Here is a 17,054-nt window from a genome sequence, read left to right as displayed (position 1 = left end):
GACTGGGCTTGTGATTCGCCTACTGCATCCGGTTCAGAGAAATCCGAATGCAATCGGCCTGGGCAAGCTTAACGCCGTGGCCTGAGCATTTTCGCTTCTCTGCTACAGAGTAAAACAAAGTTGAGCAGTGCAGTGGTGGATTGGGGCCGTGGACGAACTCTCGTTGCATCCTGACACCTTCCTGATCACTTCGATTTGCGCCATCTGAAGGCAAGCCCAGGAGGAAGCCCAGCCCTCCACCCAGCCTCCTCTTCCTATCATTGCTGTTGCTGACCCCCCTTCACCAACACCTGCACAGCGCGGCGGACTCTGTGTCACTGCAACCACTCAAGTCAGGTTCCTGGCGTCGCTAGGTGCAAGATTCCAAAGAACCAGAAGCAAGCCCAGCGAATTGATTAGCTAGGTACTCGTAGTTGCAGCTAAAATGCATCATCCCCTAGGCTAGGACGGCCAGGCCCAAGCCCACGCAGAACTAGAACTAGAGCCACCGCAGCACCGCACCGCACCGCACCTGGCTGTCGGGCATACAACTTCTCCGCTTCTCCCCACCTCCTCTCCTCGCCTCTCCTCTCCTCTGCTCCTCTTCCTAGCCACCCCCTCCGCTCGTTGCTTGATCTGCTGCTCCTGTTTGTCATACGAGGACCGCCTTGTCGAGCTTGTATTTTGGTGGCGAGGATACATCCAGTTGTCAACAGATTTGATTCACTCTTCTTCATACTTTCCGTGAATAATCTGCGCTCGGATTGAACGTCTAAAATCTAAAACCTGACCGCTGACACTACGGCACGGCATCGCACGTACTACGAAGTAAATTTAGCTTCGTTATCTACTCTTCCACCAACCAGCAGCGCATTATTCGGCGACCCGAGTCCAAGTCCAGAGTCTTCCCAAGTTCCCCAATCTGTGTCGCACCGTTTCGAAGCTATTGTACTGTAGCGCTCCCAGACCTCCTCCTCTCTTTGTCGTCAACGCCATCATCACCTGAACTTGACCAACTGACGGAACTTCACGACGCACCACCCATTCGTTCGCAGCCATCAATCCAGCAGATCATCCACTGCACCGGCTGTATCACATCGAATGTTGTCGACACATTTCAGCTTGCAATTGTAGGACGAAGCTGGGCGGGACAAGTCGATTCCTCTACGACCTCGTCCAACATCGAGGGAAGCGAGTACTGCAATCACCCCTTCCTTCCGCTTCTTAGCCGCTCCGCAGTCATCGGGTTCGACTTCGCAACTGGTTAAGATGGCTGTCCTAAACCAACTCATCGGCGAGGCCTTCCAAGTCGTGGGAAGAGAACTTGTTGATCGAAACCTGAACTCTGGCCAGACATCGACAGTTGCTTCTCCCACGCCTCTGTCACAAGCAACGACCGTAGCTCCAACTCCGACCATGACCCAGACGAACAACAACCCAGGTGGCCCTACCAGCTCTCCGCTGCTGTTCTTCGTTGCGCTTGGTTTTGGTGTTGTCTTCACGAATTTATGGTGAGAATTAATTGCAGCGATTGATACGTGTCTCATGTGCTGACAACAATCAAAGGATCATCGTAGGTGTCAAGTACTGCTTCAGGTACAATGCTCGCAACCGTGCCATTCGAAATGGCGAAGATCCGGATCCGATCAATCTGGAGAATATGCCTGCGAGACCACATCGCAGGAGGAGAGAGAAGAAGCTCATGACGATGGAGGAAGTGAACGAACGATTCCCCTTGACAAAGTACAAGACTTGGGTGGCATCGAGGGCAAGGGAAGGGCTCCCAACAAATGGTGGCGTTACAGCACCTTCGAGTCGTCCTGGAAGCGTGAGGGAAGTGGATGGGGTCATGCCATCATCGCCGACTGAAACGAAGCACTCCGTCAATACCAGGCCCGAGACCGCGGGATCTGACCGAGGAGTTACGATTTCACCTGCAACAAACAATCTTGGGGGCCAATTTGGGGCGGAGCGGAAAAGTATGGATGCTGCAGTCGTTGAGAAGGGCATTACATCGCCAACCGTTGAAGAACAGAATAGACTGGAACAGGTGAAAACTACGACCGAGACGATCAACAAACACCCAACAACTACCAGCGAGGAAGATGAAGATGAGGATGATCATATCCATACAGCTGTACCGCCTGAACTTCTTACAAACCCTGGAGACTCTTGCGCCATCTGCATCGATACCTTGGAGGACGATGATGATATCAGAGGACTAACCTGTGGTCATGCTTTCCATGCCGGATGCTTAGATCCATGGCTAACAAGCCGTCGTGCATGCTGTCCACTTTGTAAAGCCGACTACTACATCCCCAAGCCTCGCCCTGAAGGAGAGACTGTAGAGCCAGATAGGACCGGGCGCCGAAGAAACGCCAACCTGCAACAACCTCCAGTTGCTTGGCTTGCTGTTCGAGGCAACAGGTTCATGATCCCAGCACGCTTCGGTATGGGTGCAGGCAATGCAGCACCAGCATCTGGAGCAGATGGCGCTGCAAATAGCCATCCTGGCCGAGTTGGACGTCGTACTCGTCAGGCCGCCGCTGAGCAAGGAAGCAATAACACTGCTCCACCAGCGGAAGCTGCAGGTGCTGACCAGAATGCTCAAGCCGCTGCACCAAGACGATGGAATCCTTTCAGCAACGTGAGCATGCCCGCAATTCGCCTGCCTAGACGAAATCAGCCGGCGGCTGCTGAAGCTTCGCCTTCTCAGCTGGAGGCGGGCACTGTAAGATGATCTTTCGCACATAGGCAATTGTGCAAAACTTTCATTTTCAGGACAAAATGAGTAATTTCTACTTTGAGATACCAATACTCCACAGATCTGCCACTTCAGCATCGCCACAGCAGCGACATCTCACGACTTGTATGCAATACAATACTACAACACAACACAATCTTTACGTGCGTGACATTCATATGCGCACCTCCGCCACTCACGACTTTGCACCTCCCACACACACCGTTTGTGCTTTTAGCGTTTTCCAATATTTGAGCTTCCATGTTTGTTTTGCGTTCTGTTGAATAGGTTAGTTGGTTGGTTGATCCATCGAGTGATCGGCTGGCCGTGCGTGTGTGGAAATGATGAGCGAACGGCAAAGGAATTGAATCGAATGGAGAGGAAGGACGCTGGGCCGATTCTGGGTCCTAGTCACTTGCTCCAGATAGCTTGAGTTGGGGGAAGGCGACGGGGGCGGCAGAGAGAACCTCGATGAGAGAAACATTCAACTGTTGAAGCGGAGGGAGTGAGGGGGATAGTTATAATACGATGTGATGTGTATATAGGAACCGGATTGAGCAATCGAGGAGCGAGCGGCGACAAAAGCTTGCAGCTGCCGCCATCTAATCTTTAGATGAGAGATCAATTGACAGTAGCTAGCTGAATTTTATGGTGAGTGAGCTATCTTTACTGACGAAGCTCGGCTTCTGCCATGTGCATAACGTGACCCCTTACTTGTATGCTTGAGTATCTGCGAATGGAGATGCTAGTGCCTTCGCTTGTGTTGTTTTGGTTGCGATGTTTGCGATGCTTGCAGTATTGTCGACATCTGGGATATCAGGGATATCGCAGATATCTTGAACTTCTCAGGACTTTAAGGACATTCATACACTGGTTCTAATGTTAAGATCTGAGCCCAGCTTAATGACTTGCATACTTGCTGGGTGGCGAGCAAATGCAGCGACTGGCGATATAGAACGATTGGCATCATGCTACTTCAATCAAAAGAAGGCGCACCATCTGGAGAGTTAAATCTCCCAATGTATCGCATCAGCGTCAAAGACTGTATATTTACAGTAACCGCCAACATATATCAAAGATCAAAGATATCTCCCCTTCTGGAATCTAGAGCCAAAATCCGCCGCCTTAGCCAACATCTCTTTCTTCTGACCATTGCCCAATCGCCCACCGAGCGCCATATCCTTCTCCCTATCAAAACCCCTCTTGCTCGGATCATCCTCCTCAACTTTCTCCCCCCTCTTCTCCTGCATAGCCTCCCTCTCTTCATACAAACTCCTACCACGGTTCTTCTCATTGTATTCCTGTATTCTCCTTGCCGTAGCCCTCTCCTCCATCTCCAACTCCTTACTCAATCCCTTCTTCTCTCCTCCTCCTCTTCCACTCGTAGCCGCTTCCTTACGTCCCAACACTTCGTCTTCCAACCGCTGTCTCTTTTCCTCGGGCGTTTCAGTCCAGATAGCACTGATACCGCTCTTCTCAGCTGGTGCTTTTGCGCCTTTGCCAGATGCGAATTTTCTGTTCTTGAGCTTCGTTGGGTCAACTCGCCCGGTCCAGTCACTGTCTGTAGGAGGCGCTAGCATCCACTCCGCACGCTGTGGTTTGCTGCTCTTAGTTTCTGCTTCCGAGCGTTCTCGTTCAGAGGCTTGAGAGGCCAGAAGTTCCCTTTCTGCGGCGGAGCCAGGGGCTGGTGGGAGGGAGGGCCCGTAGTCATCTTCAGAGTCTGATGAGGAGTCGTTCGCGGGGTAAGGGGGGCGCTCGGAGAGCGAGGCTGGAGGGGGTGCTGGACCTAAGACTCGTTTTCGAGGTGGTGAGGAGGCTTTTGTACTCGCTGTTGGTGCTTTTGGGGCGGAGGGTCCGTATTCGTCTTCAGAGCTATCTTCAAGGGTGACTTCGTCGGGGTTCTGGGTTGGTGGTAGAGAAGGTCCTAGGACGCGCTTTGGTGGTGGGCTGGGAGCTTTGGCGGGTTGAAGCGACGGTCCATAGTCATCTTCTGAGCTGTCGTCAATGTTGACTTCATCTGGATTGGCACTTGGTGGGAGGGTTGGACCGAGGGTTCGTGGAGGGGGAGCTGTTGCTGCTTGGAGCTTTCGAGGGGGAGAGTGAGGTCCTTCATCTTCATCGGAGGACCGCTTCCTTTTGGTTAGGTGAGGTGGTAGTTGAGGGCCAACGGAAGACATCGTTACTACCGGGGAGTTCCAAAATGTGCTGTGAAGCTTTGTGTTTGTTTAGCGATTCGCAGATGATCGAAATATATTTGAGTTATCGGCAAGTTCCGGTAGCCTTGGTTGCTTGCTGCGCCTTATTCGTCGTTGTTGGACGTAACACCAACACTGTGATCAATATCTTGAACAGACTGCTTGTTTTCCATTGATCATATGTTCGGTCGGTCAAGACCACTTACAATTCGATTGTCACGAACTACTGCATTCACATGCCCTGTCCCTGAACCGCCTGGATCCACCAGTTGTAAGCGAAGCCTCGTGTCAAGCAAGACCCCAGTCTGGGTAGCTGTAGCTATCACCAACTTCGACATTGAAGTTCCAGAGCTTCCACAACTTCTCGGATAACGGCTATCTGTACTGACGGCCTTCCTGATACGCACCGTCTAATGAGCTTCTGAGGGTTCGAGCTTTCATGATTCCACGGCCTGCGGCGCAACGACGAGAGTGAGTGAGGGCTGGTGGAACCATGAACCCATGAGCTCCTCCTCTGTGGAAAACGATAGTGGCGCGGAGGAGGCTACGATAAACGGAGATTTTCAGCATGGAGGAGAATATACGCCGACCAGAAACGCGGATGATAATGGCAGACCTGCTGTAGGACGAATCGTTGAGCTGTTGGAGGAGGCAAGAGATGACGCTCCAACACCAAACCAGCTGGGCAACGGGGCCAATCGGTATAAGACTGTGCGGCAGCTAGACAGTCCTTCTGAAGATGAATCTCTGGATGCTCTGCCTCAGAGAGCTGGAAGCCCCATTGACTCGCTGCTATCTGTTCCGGACGATTCTCCTTCAGTACAGGTAGGTTTAGGCAACACAGATTGGGATCCTTTCTTGACGCATTTCATAGGGCTCCGTCTTATCATCACCTGGTGGAAGCAGCATACTTCCCTCCGTGGCCTCCAGACCCGGCCTCGAGAGTCCGACTCCATCATTCCGGCCCTTCGACAGACGCTTCCAATCCCGTCTCTCTACCTCAAGTCTCTCCATACCCCGCGCCTCTTCCCCATTTCTCAAAAGCCACTCGCGCACTGCTTCCCTCAGCAGCCAGCTCCTACCAGACTCTGGAGACACCGACACGCCATCCCCGCCATGGGAAGTTGTACGATGGACAAAGCTCAAGAAGATGAATGGGCAGGCGTTTTCCGAGGTTGGCAAACGAAATTTTGGCGTGCCGACGTGTATATCAGTCTCTGCATCTATAGTGTTGGGGACCTCCAAAGGAATAATTTTAATTTTCGATTACCATCAGAATCTCAAGTCAATAATTGGTCCAGGAACCAAAGGTGAGTGCTTGATCTGTTGACTTTTTCTCAACAGATGCTGATGACTATAGCTGTGGAATCCGGCGCAATCACTTCAGTGGCCATCTCGGCCGACCACTTGATTGTTGCTGGTGGACATGCTAATGGGAGCATCTTTACATGGGAAACTGCTCGGGCGGCTCGTCCCTTTCTCCACATTCCTAGTCTGGAAGCTGGGCAGATGGTAAACAGAACAATGGACGGGCATGTGCCGAATGTTGCCATTCGGCATTTGGGATTTCTGGGCACGAGACATACGGCCCTTGTTTCGGCTGATGATAGGGGTATGGCTTTTTCTCATCTCGCTACGAGAGGTTTAGGTGCTGTTGGACGTACGGTCAAAACCACCCGAATACTAGGACGATACCCTAACGATCTGCCGACTGGGGGAAAGTCAAGGAAGCCGAGCACTGTTCTGGCATTTGCACCTCTCCCCTTGGGCAATGTTGAGCGTGGGACTGATACCTTGGGGTTGACTGCTATGCTCACTCCATATCTTCTGGTCATTGTGTCCACAACTCCGATCGCCCAGACACAGCACAAGGCAGCACGGCCAAAAGAAGTTGCTGCTCATAGTGCTTTGAGTGGCTGCCTCGCATGGTTCCCAGCTGTGAAGCTGAAAGTGAGAGATCCGAAGACTGGCAGTGACGTGTCAAAAGTTAAGCTGGTTTATTGCTGGTCAAATGTCTTGACTGTCCTGGATGTTGATGAGGTTGAATCACTAGACAAAGACAAACCTGCGAGTCTTTCTTTTAAGCCTCGCAGCAGGTGGAAAGCGGAAGAAGCTATCGTTGCAGTGCAATGGCTTAGTCGGTCTGTACTGACTGTGCTGACCATCACTCAACGTCTGATCATTCTGGAAGATGGGAGCATGAGAATGACAGAGGCTTTTGACCTTGTGCACAAGCACATCTACCACCAAGACCTCTTCTCGAAACAGCTGCATACGCTTGTAGAGCAGCTAGACGAAGAAGATGAATCGATGCATGGCGTTGTGGCTGATGCTTTCTACATGAGCTTTAAGGCGTACAAGAGTCGAATGTTCTTGCTTGGCTTCAACGATGTTTCTATTGGTACATTGTCCAATTGGGCCGACCGTCTCATCGCATTGATGGAAGATGGTGACTACATTGGAGCAATCCAACTTGCTACATCATACTACACGGGTGCCGCAGACAAGCTCACCATCGGATTGCCTGAGGACACAGCGCTGCGGCATTCAATGGTCCAGGACAAGCTCGTTGAAATTATGACGGCTTCGTTGAAATTTGCCTTCGGTCAGAAACAGAAACAGGCAGTTTCCCCGGATGATATTCCCTTGAAGGACCTAGCCGAAGCGTGCTTTGAAGCATGCCTCAGTATCAGCGATGTTGATTTCCTCTTCGAAGAAGCATATGAGTGGTATGAGGATGGGGACTCCGAGGGCATTTTCCTTGAGACTTTAGAACCGCACATCCTGGAGAAGCAGATCACTGTCATACCACCAACCGTCGTGAAAGCTATGGTAACGCACTACGTCACCAAAGGACTGGAAAGTCGACTCGAAGAGATGATCTGCAACATGGAAACAACAACTCTCGATATCGACCAAGTTACGACACTGTGCAAACAGCACAATCTTTACGACGCCCTTATCTATGTTTGGAACCAAGCACTTCACGATTACATAACGCCACTGATAGATCTTTTGACGCTTTTGATACCCCTAGTGCAGGAAGGAGATTATTTTACAAACGGAAATGTCATGGAAGACCCCATATTTGGTGTCAACGCGTTGAAAATGTTTCCATACATGTCATACACTTTCACGGGACGTGTATATCCAACGGGAGAGATCCTTGGAGAGCAAGAAGCGATGGACGCGAAAGCAGAACTGTACTGGTTCATATTCTCAGGGAGGACAATTACATGGCCCAGGGCTACCGGGAAGCCATTCATTACTCAGCCCACTCAACAGGACGAGCCATCATTTCCTTACCTCCGAATGATCCTGAAGTTTGATGCCCCGAGCTTTCTGAGTGCTTTGAATGAGGCTTTCGAGGATTCTTTTCTGAACGATACTCCAGAGCGAGCCGTCAACGGAGGCTCGAGTCGGGATCTGTCAGAGGAGCACGTCTTTGGCCTCTCCGTGAACCGTCAGTACGTGATCACAATCTTACTTGAAGTCATGAACCACAACGACTTTGCTACTGAAGACATAATCTATCTGGACATGTTCATCGCTCGAAATCTACCGAAATTCCCTCAATATCTACTTCTTTCAGGAACAGCTTTGCATAAAGTTCTTGCGGGTTTGTGCGAGTACCCAGGCGAAGACTTGGCGGATGATGCTCAATTGAGTGCCGAGTATCTACTTTCTGTTTACCATCCTCCGGACTTGGAAGCCCTGATTCCTTTATTCGAAAAGGCTGGATTCTATAGGGTGCTCAAGAGCATCTACAGATCAGACAAACAGTATAGCAAACTCGTCCAGACATACTTCGATGATCCGGAAGACCGGCAAGCTGTGTTTGACTGCATTGCGGACTGCTTAAGGCCCCGTTCTGGGTTGACTAAACGACAGGTTCGAGACGTGCATGAGGTTATCGAACTCCATGCGAACGACATGGTACATCTAGACGCAGTGAAAGCTGCACAGGCTGTTGAGTCATATGCACCAACACTTCATCAGAAGTTCTTGGACTCCCTCCCAGATGACTCCGAGTTGCAATACAACTACTTGCACACTCTGTTCGAGCCAAGCGATGATGACATGGCGGATACCAAAGTGCAGCCACTCTCGGAGTTCACTGAGCGTTATGTACAGCTCATGTGCAAATTTGACTCAAAACATGTAGCGGCATACGTGGAGCTGGTACAGGCAAGCGATCTCAATCTCGACAAAGTTCTTCCATATATGGAAGAGAGCGGAGTAATCGATGCTGCTGTGGTTTTGATGGCCCGAGAAGGCCAGCTACGAGAAGCCATGGATCGACTTATCAGGCATCTCAGAAAACTAGAGAGTACTTTGCTTGGCCTCATGAATAGCTCAGCTGAAGACATGCAGTCAATGCATGTAGGTGAAGCGATCGAAGATCTATTGGAGGCTTTACAGAAATACACGAACGTCGGCATCTGGTTGTGTCAAGATCATACCAAAACTCTGCAGCCGCGAGCGATCAGCTCTCCTATTCGGAGGAAATCATCGTCAAAGAATGATCTTCTCCCTGATGAGGCACTTTGGCTTGACCTCATTGATGTCACTGTGCACATCACCAGGAAATTGTCGGCTAGTTTGGCTGATCTGGAGGCCGAAGGTATCAACCATGACAAACTCCTCGCACAACTACGAACTCTTGTGCAGCGAACATTTACTGCCTTGTTAACTGCGACCTCCAGCCCATCCCCATCTGGAGCAAGTCTGTCGTTTTTGAGAATCCTCAGAGCGTTCTTGACTAGAGCCTCCATCTCGTCACCAAATCTCAGTGACCTTCGAGCCGTACTCGCTTCAGTTTTCTCTGCTTACGCATATGAGGAAAGCATCCTCAGTTTGGCGAACCGCTTGCTGGACAAAGATCTTTTCGTCAACGTGCAGTCAGCAACCGCTCTTCGACAACGAGGCTGGAGGCCCCGCGGCTCCACTTGTGAGGGTTGTGGTCGACGAGTTTGGGGTCCTGGCGTGTCAGGCGACGTCTTCTCCAAATGGGAAGAACGAGAGAAGATCGATACGAAGAGGCGCAAAGAGCGCAGATCTGAGCTAGCAGGTGCAGAGGTCGAGCGAGGAAAAGGACGGGCACATTCTCGCAATACTAGTAAAGCCAGCGTTGCTGATATGGTCAAGAGCAAAGACAAATGTGCCGGGAACGGGGAGGAAGAGGAGGGTCAGCAGATGGTCAGTGATGCTGTGGCGAAGGTGCAGCCGGATCTGGGACCGCTGGTGGTCCTGGCCTGTAGACATATCTATCACCAGAGCTGCCTGGAGAATATGCAGGCTGACGATGTGGTGAGGACTGACGGGAGGGACTTCCGATGTCCAATAGATGGATAGCACATACTACTACTAATTTACTTGTTCAAAACATGCCGTCTATACAGATCATTTGTTGCTTCGTGGTCTTCAGGATATGTGATGGGGTGATTGAAAAATACGAGCTTTCATGTGCTGTCATAGGAGTCAACTCTTCTTGATCAGCATTGGAGACGTGCAGTCACGACCAAAAGAAACAATAGAAGCGAGCACAAGGCACCAATGCCTTCAGTATTTTGATGTGATTCGGTTCATGTTCACTTGACCTGCCGCAGAGAATCTATTTCTCCGAAAAATAACTCTGTACTGAAAAGTCTAGAGAAGCGTCACAGAGTTGTGGCGTAACATTCCCAAATTCGCAAATTTCAATTGGGCCACGAGGCTCCAAGTTAGTCAGGGGCATGCTGCGCTGTTGGTATGCATGCCGACTTTAAAGCGCGGCTGAAGCCGTTCCCTTGCCAGTGACACTAGTAACGCATGAAGATTGGATCGTTGTTTACTTTCATCTGTGCAACGGAAATTCGAAGTCCACTGCACCAAGTGACAGAGCTACAGCACATTTCACCAAAAGAAATTCCCTCAGGAGACAGATCGCATATCACAGAACAGAACCAAACCGAGCCAAATATCGCCGCTTTCGGTGTGTGTTGGGCGTCGACATTCGGCAAACAGAAACAAAGATCGCCAGGCAAACCACTTCGGAACGCACCTGAAACCTCGCATCGCACGAGCATTGTTCCAGCTTCGATCGGTTGGCTCAACGCGACGCAACGCAACCCCGATCCAGCCAGCTCAGCCACATGCTCAAGAACAAGCTTTCCTTACATAAATCCATTCACGCATTCTGAAAGCTTGGCTCGATTTCCTCTCCCGTCCTCTGATTCATTACTTTCCTTCATTTGACGACGCCGTAGATTGATAGTTACAGATATAGGAGATAATAGTCTGAAGCGTTCTTTCCCCACTTCGAAACAAGACCACGACACAGCACGCAGGGCGATAGCTTACGACCACCTTTTCCTTGCGTACATTCACAAAAATCCTTCCAGACATCCAGCCAGACTCGCAAACGCCGACGTTAACAGTTCGTCATCTGTGATTGAAGCAGGAACCTTGGGTGGAAAAGATGGCAGTCATTGCGGAGAGACAGAACTTCAATGATGATGTGTTTTACGACGACAGGAATAGCTTCTGGTGGACCAGGGTATGTGCTACCACTCCAACGAGGCTTCCAATCCAGGTTACTGACCCTTCAGTAGGACGGACAAATCGTCAGATGGTCGGTGTTCTTTGGATTGTTCTTCTTGTTTATGGCGTACATGATCGGTGGCTACTGGCATGCGAAGAGAAGGATCAACAAAGGCCTTGTACCTCTAGGTTACCATCGTGTATGTTGCCCTTCCCTGGCTGGCTTGCGGGTAGTACTGACCGAACACAGTGGCTCCTAAGCAGACGGGACAAAGCCAGATACGATCCAAACTACCAAAACCCAGCTGTCTACTACAACCAATATCCCCCACCACAGCAGAACAGCCAGCATGGAATGTATCCAATGCCACCCCCTCTTTACAACAACTCGGACCTTCCACCTACCTACCAACCACCTGCTGGAGCCACCAAGGTCGATCCATCACAATGGCGCGCAGAGCCGACACGAAGACCAGCAGAATCTGCGGGTGAACCTTCACCAGCCTATGAAGCTCCACCAGGACCTCCTCCAGCAGCCGTTCAAACAAACCACACCGGAGCGAGCACGGTGAGCAACAATCCATACAGGACTTGAGATTTTGAGCAGAGGTTTTGGGCATGAGCGACTTTGGCACATTGTACTTTTTGTAATCCGTGGGGGGTAATGGAGCGTTTTTCGGACGGAAGAGCATAGAGTACCATAGACACTATCAGGAATAGATAAGTCAAAAAGAATGGAAGCTTGTGAAAGATTCGACTTTATTGATGTTTCCTAATACTCAATCCCTTGTTCATCCCAAGTCCATGGCGTCTGGATCATCGTCCAGAGGTCCTTGGATCATGGGTACGGTAGGCTCCCCATCCATAGGTTCCAGTGTTGGAAATCCAGAACTTGGTGCTTGAGAAGTATTTCCGCCTTTCTCCACGTGTCGATACCAGTCTTGGGCATTAGATGTCTTCTTCAGCTCCGTCTGTCGAGCCTCTTCGTTCTGTCTCTGCTCTTGCGCCGCCCGAGCTCTAGCTCTCGTTTCAATAATAGCCTTCCGAACACTATCCTGCTCCTCGGGTACCGTCAATGAACTTGGAATATTATAAAGCACTAATTGGTTATTGCCTGCCAGTTCGCCATCGCTGTTTGCCAATACCATGGGAGGAATGCGCGTTTCAAGAAGGTGCTTTTGAATGTCTGGTAGGAAGACAAGCTTGCCATCGTCGGAGGATTCGCTGTCTGATAGCTCAGCGTCTAGGTCGTAGATGTAAACTTTGTGCTTCGTGTCGTCCAACTGCATCATATCATCATCTCGAGTTGGTCGTTGCGCGGGCGATTTGGGCTTCGTAGTGTTTGGGGCGGGATGTTCCACTGGTACATAGAGCTTCTCGCCATTACGCTCTGCCAGAAAGTAAACATTAGCTAAACCCTTCCATAAGAACTGGGAATAGAGTATACAAACCTAAATTCAGTAAGCTCAGGCGTTTGTGCAATCTTTCGTTGTCTTGACTTTCAGCCTTTCTCTTCCTAATCTTGCTGTTCGCTACGCGGTCCATCCTCTCATCTTTCCTCCCTGACCAAACCACTTCAACACCGGGCAATGCAACACTCTCTCCAATCACGAATACAAAGTCGCAATCCGTCGCTGCAATAAGTCCAAAGTCCTGTGCTTTCGCCTAGGATACCTATCGGGATCGGGTATAACAGAGGTTCAGGTCAGAGGAGAGGGCGCGGATGAATGACTTGCGAAGAGTCAGTTGCAGAATCCGCCTGAGTCACCTCCGACTTCGACGATTTTCTGGCATAACCGAGCAACGCCTGCACCACCAGCAGCAGCAGAGGACGACGACGCGATTTAATACATTTTGTGGCTGCACGCGCGCAACAACCAACATTCCAACCCGCACATCTAGAAACTTCTCGACGACGCTCGCAAGGATGGCGCAGGAGAAATGGACCGCCCCGCTGGTCAGAAAGACATTCTTAGAGTTCTTTGAGGGGAAGGGACACACGATTGGTACGTAGCGGGGTAGTTTTGCTGTGGAGGGGAGCTTTTTTGGGCAGAACTCACGACACATATGAGGCTTCAATTGAGGCTAAGGGATACTGTTTACTCGCTCTATTCTGTCCTTGACGCTTTGAAAGAGCATATAGCTAATCTGCTGTGTCTGCAGTGCCTTCGTCGTCAGTCGTACCCCACAATGATCCTACTCTCCTCTTCACCAATGCTGGCATGAACCAGTTCAAGCCTATTTTCCTGGGGACAATAGGCCAGACCGATGATATGGCTCAGTTGAAGAGAGCTGTAGACTCGCAGAAGGTGACGCACAACTGTTGTCGAATAAATTGAGGGGCATGCTGACCGTCTACAGTGTATTCGTGCAGGTGGAAAGCATAACGTGAGGATATATTCTTGGAACAGAAAGGCATGGCTGATATGGGTGCTATATAGGACTTGGATGATGTCGGGAAAGACAGTTACCATCATGTAAGTGGCATCTTTATGGTTCATGTGGATTTGGCTAAAGTGACTCAGACTTTCTTCGAAATGCTGGGCAACTGGTCGTTTGGCGATTACTTCAAGCAAGGTGCCATTGAGATGTCATGGGAGCTTCTTACGAAAGTCTACGGCCTAGATCCAGACCGTCTGTATGTCACATACTTCGAGGGCGACGCCTCTGCCGGATTGGAGCCAGATCTGGAGGCCAAGAAGCTGTGGAAGAAGGTCGGTGTTGCAGATGATCACATATTGCCTGGCAACATGAAAGACAACTTCTGGGAGATGGGTGACCAAGGGCCTTGTGGACCTTGCAGTGAAGTCCACTATGACAGGATAGGTGGTGGGCGAAATGCTGCCAGTCTAGTCAATATGGATGACCCGAATGTTCTCGAGATCTGGAACAACGTCTTCATTCAGTATGATAGGCAGAAGGATAGGTCTCTCAAGACGCTTCCGGCAAAGCACGTCGATACTGGTATGGGCTTTGAGAGATTAGTGTCAGTGTTGCAAGACAAAGCTTCAAATTACGACACGGATGTCTTTCACCCACTGTTTATCAAGATCCAGGAAGTTACAGGAGCTAGGGAATATACTGACAAGTACGGCAAGGACGATGTTGATGGTATTGATACCGCATATCGTGTTATTGCCGATCACATCCGCTTACTGACCTTCGCCATATCCGATGGAGGTGTACCAAACAATATAGGCAGAGGTTACGTCGTTCGACGAGTTTTGCGTCGTGGTTCTCGATACGCCCGAAAGTATTTCAATGCTGAGATCGGTAGCTTCTTCTCCAAGATTCTGCCTGCTCTTGTGCAGCAAATGGGTGAGCAATTCCCTGACATTGTCGAGAAGCAAGTCGATGTCAAGGAGATTCTGGACGAGGAAGAAGAGGCATTTGCGAGGACACTCGATCGTGGTGAGAAGCAGTTCGAGAAGTACGCTGCTCTTGCGGTCAAGAATGGTGCCAAGAAGCTCTCTGGTGCAGATGTTTGGCGGTTATACGATACTTTTGGATTTCCTGAGGACTTGACCAAGATCATGGCCGAGGAGAGAGGCTTGGAAACCGACGATGCTGAGATTGAGGTCGCAAAGGAGACTGCACGTTTGGCCAGTATGTCTGTTAAGGAGGCGTCTCACACATTCGCCAAGTTTGACGTACATCAAATCGCGGAATTGGATAAGATGGGTGTGCCAAGACCGAACGATGATGCCAAATTCTCAAAGGGAGACACTACCGCCAAGGTTTCGCTCGTCTATGATGGAAAGAGCTTCCTGAAGACAACTGAGGGTCTTCCGTCCGACAAGCCCTTCGGCATCCTGCTAGACAAGACAAACTTCTATGCTGAGCAAGGAGGTCAAGTCGCCGATACAGGCAAGATCATCATTGATGGTGTTGCTGAGTTCAAGGTGCTTGATGTCCAGGCTTACGGAGGATATATTGTCCACAATGGCTACCTGGAGTATGGTCAGTTGAAGGCTGGAGATGAGATCATTTGCGAATATGATGAACTACGCAGACAGCCCATCCGCAACAACCACACTGGGACACATATTCTCAACCATGCTCTCCGAGAACACCTGGGTGAAGACATCAACCAGAAGGGATCTCTTGTTGACCAGGACAAGCTGAGATTCGATTTCTCCCACAAGGCTCAAGTTACCTTACCGGAGATCAAGAAGATTGAGGATTCATCAAACGCATACATCAAGCAGAATTGCGAGATCTACTCCAAGGAGGTGGACCTAGATGTTGCAAAGGGTATCGAAGGTGTTCGTGCCGTTTTCGGAGAGACATATCCAAACCCAGTCCGTGTCGTTTCCGTTGGCGTTTCTGTTGATGAACTTCTAGAGAACCCTACGAATCCAAAGTGGAGAGAAGTAAGTGTCGAATTCTGTGGTGGAACTCATGTCGAGAAGACCGGTCTCATTAAGGATCTTGTTATTGTGGAAGAGAGTGGTATCGCCAAGGGTATTCGACGTATCATTGCTTACACTGGAGACGCTGCCCATGAAGTTCAACGACTGGCCATCCAATTCGGCAAGCGAATCGAGACTCTTGAACAAATGCCACATGGTTCGGAGAAAGAAGCCGAGGTTAAGTCTGTTCAAAATGACCTGAATCAGCTCACAATCTCATCCCTGACGAAGGAGGAGCTCAAGACACGTTTCGCCAAGGTGCAGAAGGGTCTCTTGGACGAGCAGAAGAAAAAGCAGAAGGCCGAGTCGAAGACTGCTCTTGATACTGTTACTGCCTATTTCGCTGAGAACAAGGAGAGCAAGGTCTACATTGGCCAGTTACCCATCTCTGCTAACTCAAAGGCTATCTCGGATGTCATGAACCACTTCAAGTCCAAGGCTAAGGATAAGTCTGTCTACCTCTTCGCTGGTACTGAGACAGAGATCGTTCATGGTGTCTACGTAGGCACTGTAAGCACCCTCTCTTCCATCTTCTATTATATGTACTAAAGTTTTGTAGGATCATACCTCAAACGGTGTCACCGCCGAGCACTGGGCTGCCTCAGTCTCCGAAGTTATTGGCGGCCGCTCAGGAGGCAAGGAGCCAACGAGAACTGGCCAGGGTACCAATCCAGATAAGATCAAAGAGGGTGTCGCTGCTGCGGAGAAGTGGCTTGCTGAGAAGCTCAAGTGATGGAAATGAGGGAAGGCGTTATACCCGGGAATTCATCGTTCGTGGAACTGAAGTGCGGATTTGGGATTTTTTTGTCAGAAATTAAGTGTCGTTTGTAGAAAAGCTGATATCTGCTTCAGAGCTGGGTGAGTAGTTTGCCTGCTTACATTAGAGGGATTTGATGACTTCTGAAATCACAAGCGTTCTTCCCTTATAGTTGCTATACTTGAGTTTGGGACTCTGAATCTTCACTGGTATTCCGAATTCAAATTCCTTGAGATTATGGAAAGTTATGATATTGCCCAATTCCTGTTTCAATAAGTTGGCCCATCTCAACACTCTCAATGGTCGAAGCAGCTGAACACACTAAATGGACCGGGAATCTGCATTAGGACTTTTATCGAAAATGACGATATCTTCTCTTCTTACCTGGCTTCTAACCCTGGTCTCCTGGTGGGGTAGAATGCTCATCTTATTTGTCAGAAAAACTA

The 17,054-nt window shown here is 49.9% G+C and overlaps 6 protein-coding genes across 7 annotated transcripts; 4 read left to right on the top strand and 2 right to left on the bottom strand.

Annotated features, from left to right (window-relative positions):
* Window positions 1-1,248: 1,248 nt before the first annotated feature.
* Window positions 1,249-2,719, top strand: ONS95_012423 (uncharacterized protein; the record flags this gene model as incomplete). The annotated part of the gene is made up of 2 exons (XM_058506054.1): window positions 1,249-1,490; window positions 1,546-2,719. 2 exons carry the CDS (start codon window positions 1,249-1,251, stop codon window positions 2,717-2,719), a joined length of 1,416 nt encoding a protein of 471 aa, XP_058358577.1.
* An 840-nt stretch (window positions 2,720-3,559) lies between these two features.
* VPS8 (Vacuolar protein sorting-associated protein 8) lies at window positions 3,560-10,498 on the top strand. Of its 2 annotated transcripts, none has more exons than XM_058506052.1 (2): window positions 3,560-5,742; window positions 5,792-10,498. In XM_058506052.1, the coding sequence occupies exon 2, from the start codon at window positions 6,262-6,264 to the stop codon at window positions 10,270-10,272; it is 4,011 nt and encodes a 1,336-aa protein (XP_058358575.1). In that variant the 5' UTR covers window positions 3,560-5,742; window positions 5,792-6,261; the 3' UTR covers window positions 10,273-10,498. The 2 variants fall into 2 exon arrangements, with proteins under 2 accessions (XP_058358575.1, XP_058358574.1); XM_058506051.1 differs by having other exon boundaries at window positions 3,560-6,227; window positions 6,278-10,498.
* ONS95_012422 (uncharacterized protein) lies at window positions 3,802-4,899 on the bottom strand (the record flags this gene model as incomplete). The annotated part of the gene is made up of 1 exon (XM_058506053.1): window positions 3,802-4,899. The coding sequence occupies one exon, from the start codon at window positions 4,897-4,899 to the stop codon at window positions 3,802-3,804; it is 1,098 nt and encodes a 365-aa protein (XP_058358576.1).
* Window positions 10,499-11,377: 879 nt separating the features above from the next.
* Window positions 11,378-12,034, top strand: ONS95_012420 (uncharacterized protein; the record flags this gene model as incomplete). Its single annotated transcript, XM_058506050.1, has 3 exons — window positions 11,378-11,455; window positions 11,511-11,639; window positions 11,690-12,034. 3 exons carry the CDS (start codon window positions 11,378-11,380, stop codon window positions 12,032-12,034), a joined length of 552 nt encoding a protein of 183 aa, XP_058358573.1.
* Window positions 12,035-12,230: 196 nt separating this feature from the next.
* Window positions 12,231-12,984, bottom strand: ONS95_012419 (uncharacterized protein; the record flags this gene model as incomplete). The annotated part of the gene is made up of 2 exons (XM_058506049.1): window positions 12,231-12,829; window positions 12,891-12,984. 2 exons carry the CDS (start codon window positions 12,982-12,984, stop codon window positions 12,231-12,233), a joined length of 693 nt encoding a protein of 230 aa, XP_058358572.1.
* A 178-nt stretch (window positions 12,985-13,162) lies between these two features.
* On the top strand, window positions 13,163-16,584 carry ALA1 (Alanine--tRNA ligase; the record flags this gene model as incomplete). Its single annotated transcript, XM_058506048.1, has 6 exons — window positions 13,163-13,445; window positions 13,603-13,748; window positions 13,801-13,827; window positions 13,881-13,916; window positions 13,965-16,361; window positions 16,411-16,584. The coding sequence occupies 6 exons, from the start codon at window positions 13,163-13,165 to the stop codon at window positions 16,582-16,584; spliced, it is 3,063 nt and encodes a 1,020-aa protein (XP_058358571.1).
* Between the last annotated feature and the right edge of the window lie 470 nt (window positions 16,585-17,054).

The sequence above is a fragment of the Cadophora gregata genome (genome assembly GCF_030347475.1).
Source record: "Cadophora gregata isolate MNR1 chromosome Unknown scaffold_6, whole genome shotgun sequence".
Taxonomy (NCBI): domain Eukaryota; kingdom Fungi; phylum Ascomycota; class Leotiomycetes; order Helotiales; family Ploettnerulaceae; genus Cadophora; species Cadophora gregata.
Note: the sequence above shows the minus strand (reverse complement) of the source record. Positions and strands in the feature narration are given on the sequence as shown.

Excerpts from the sequence above, each read along its gene's own strand:
- VPS8 (XM_058506051.1), top strand. The coding sequence starts at position 6,068 with ATGAATGGGCAGGCGTTTTCCGAGGTTGGCAAACGAAATTTTGGCGTG. Across the intron at positions 6,228-6,277 it reads AATTGGTCCAGGAACCAAAG|CTGTGGAATCCGGCGCAATC; the intron begins GTGAGTGCTTGA and ends TGATGACTATAG.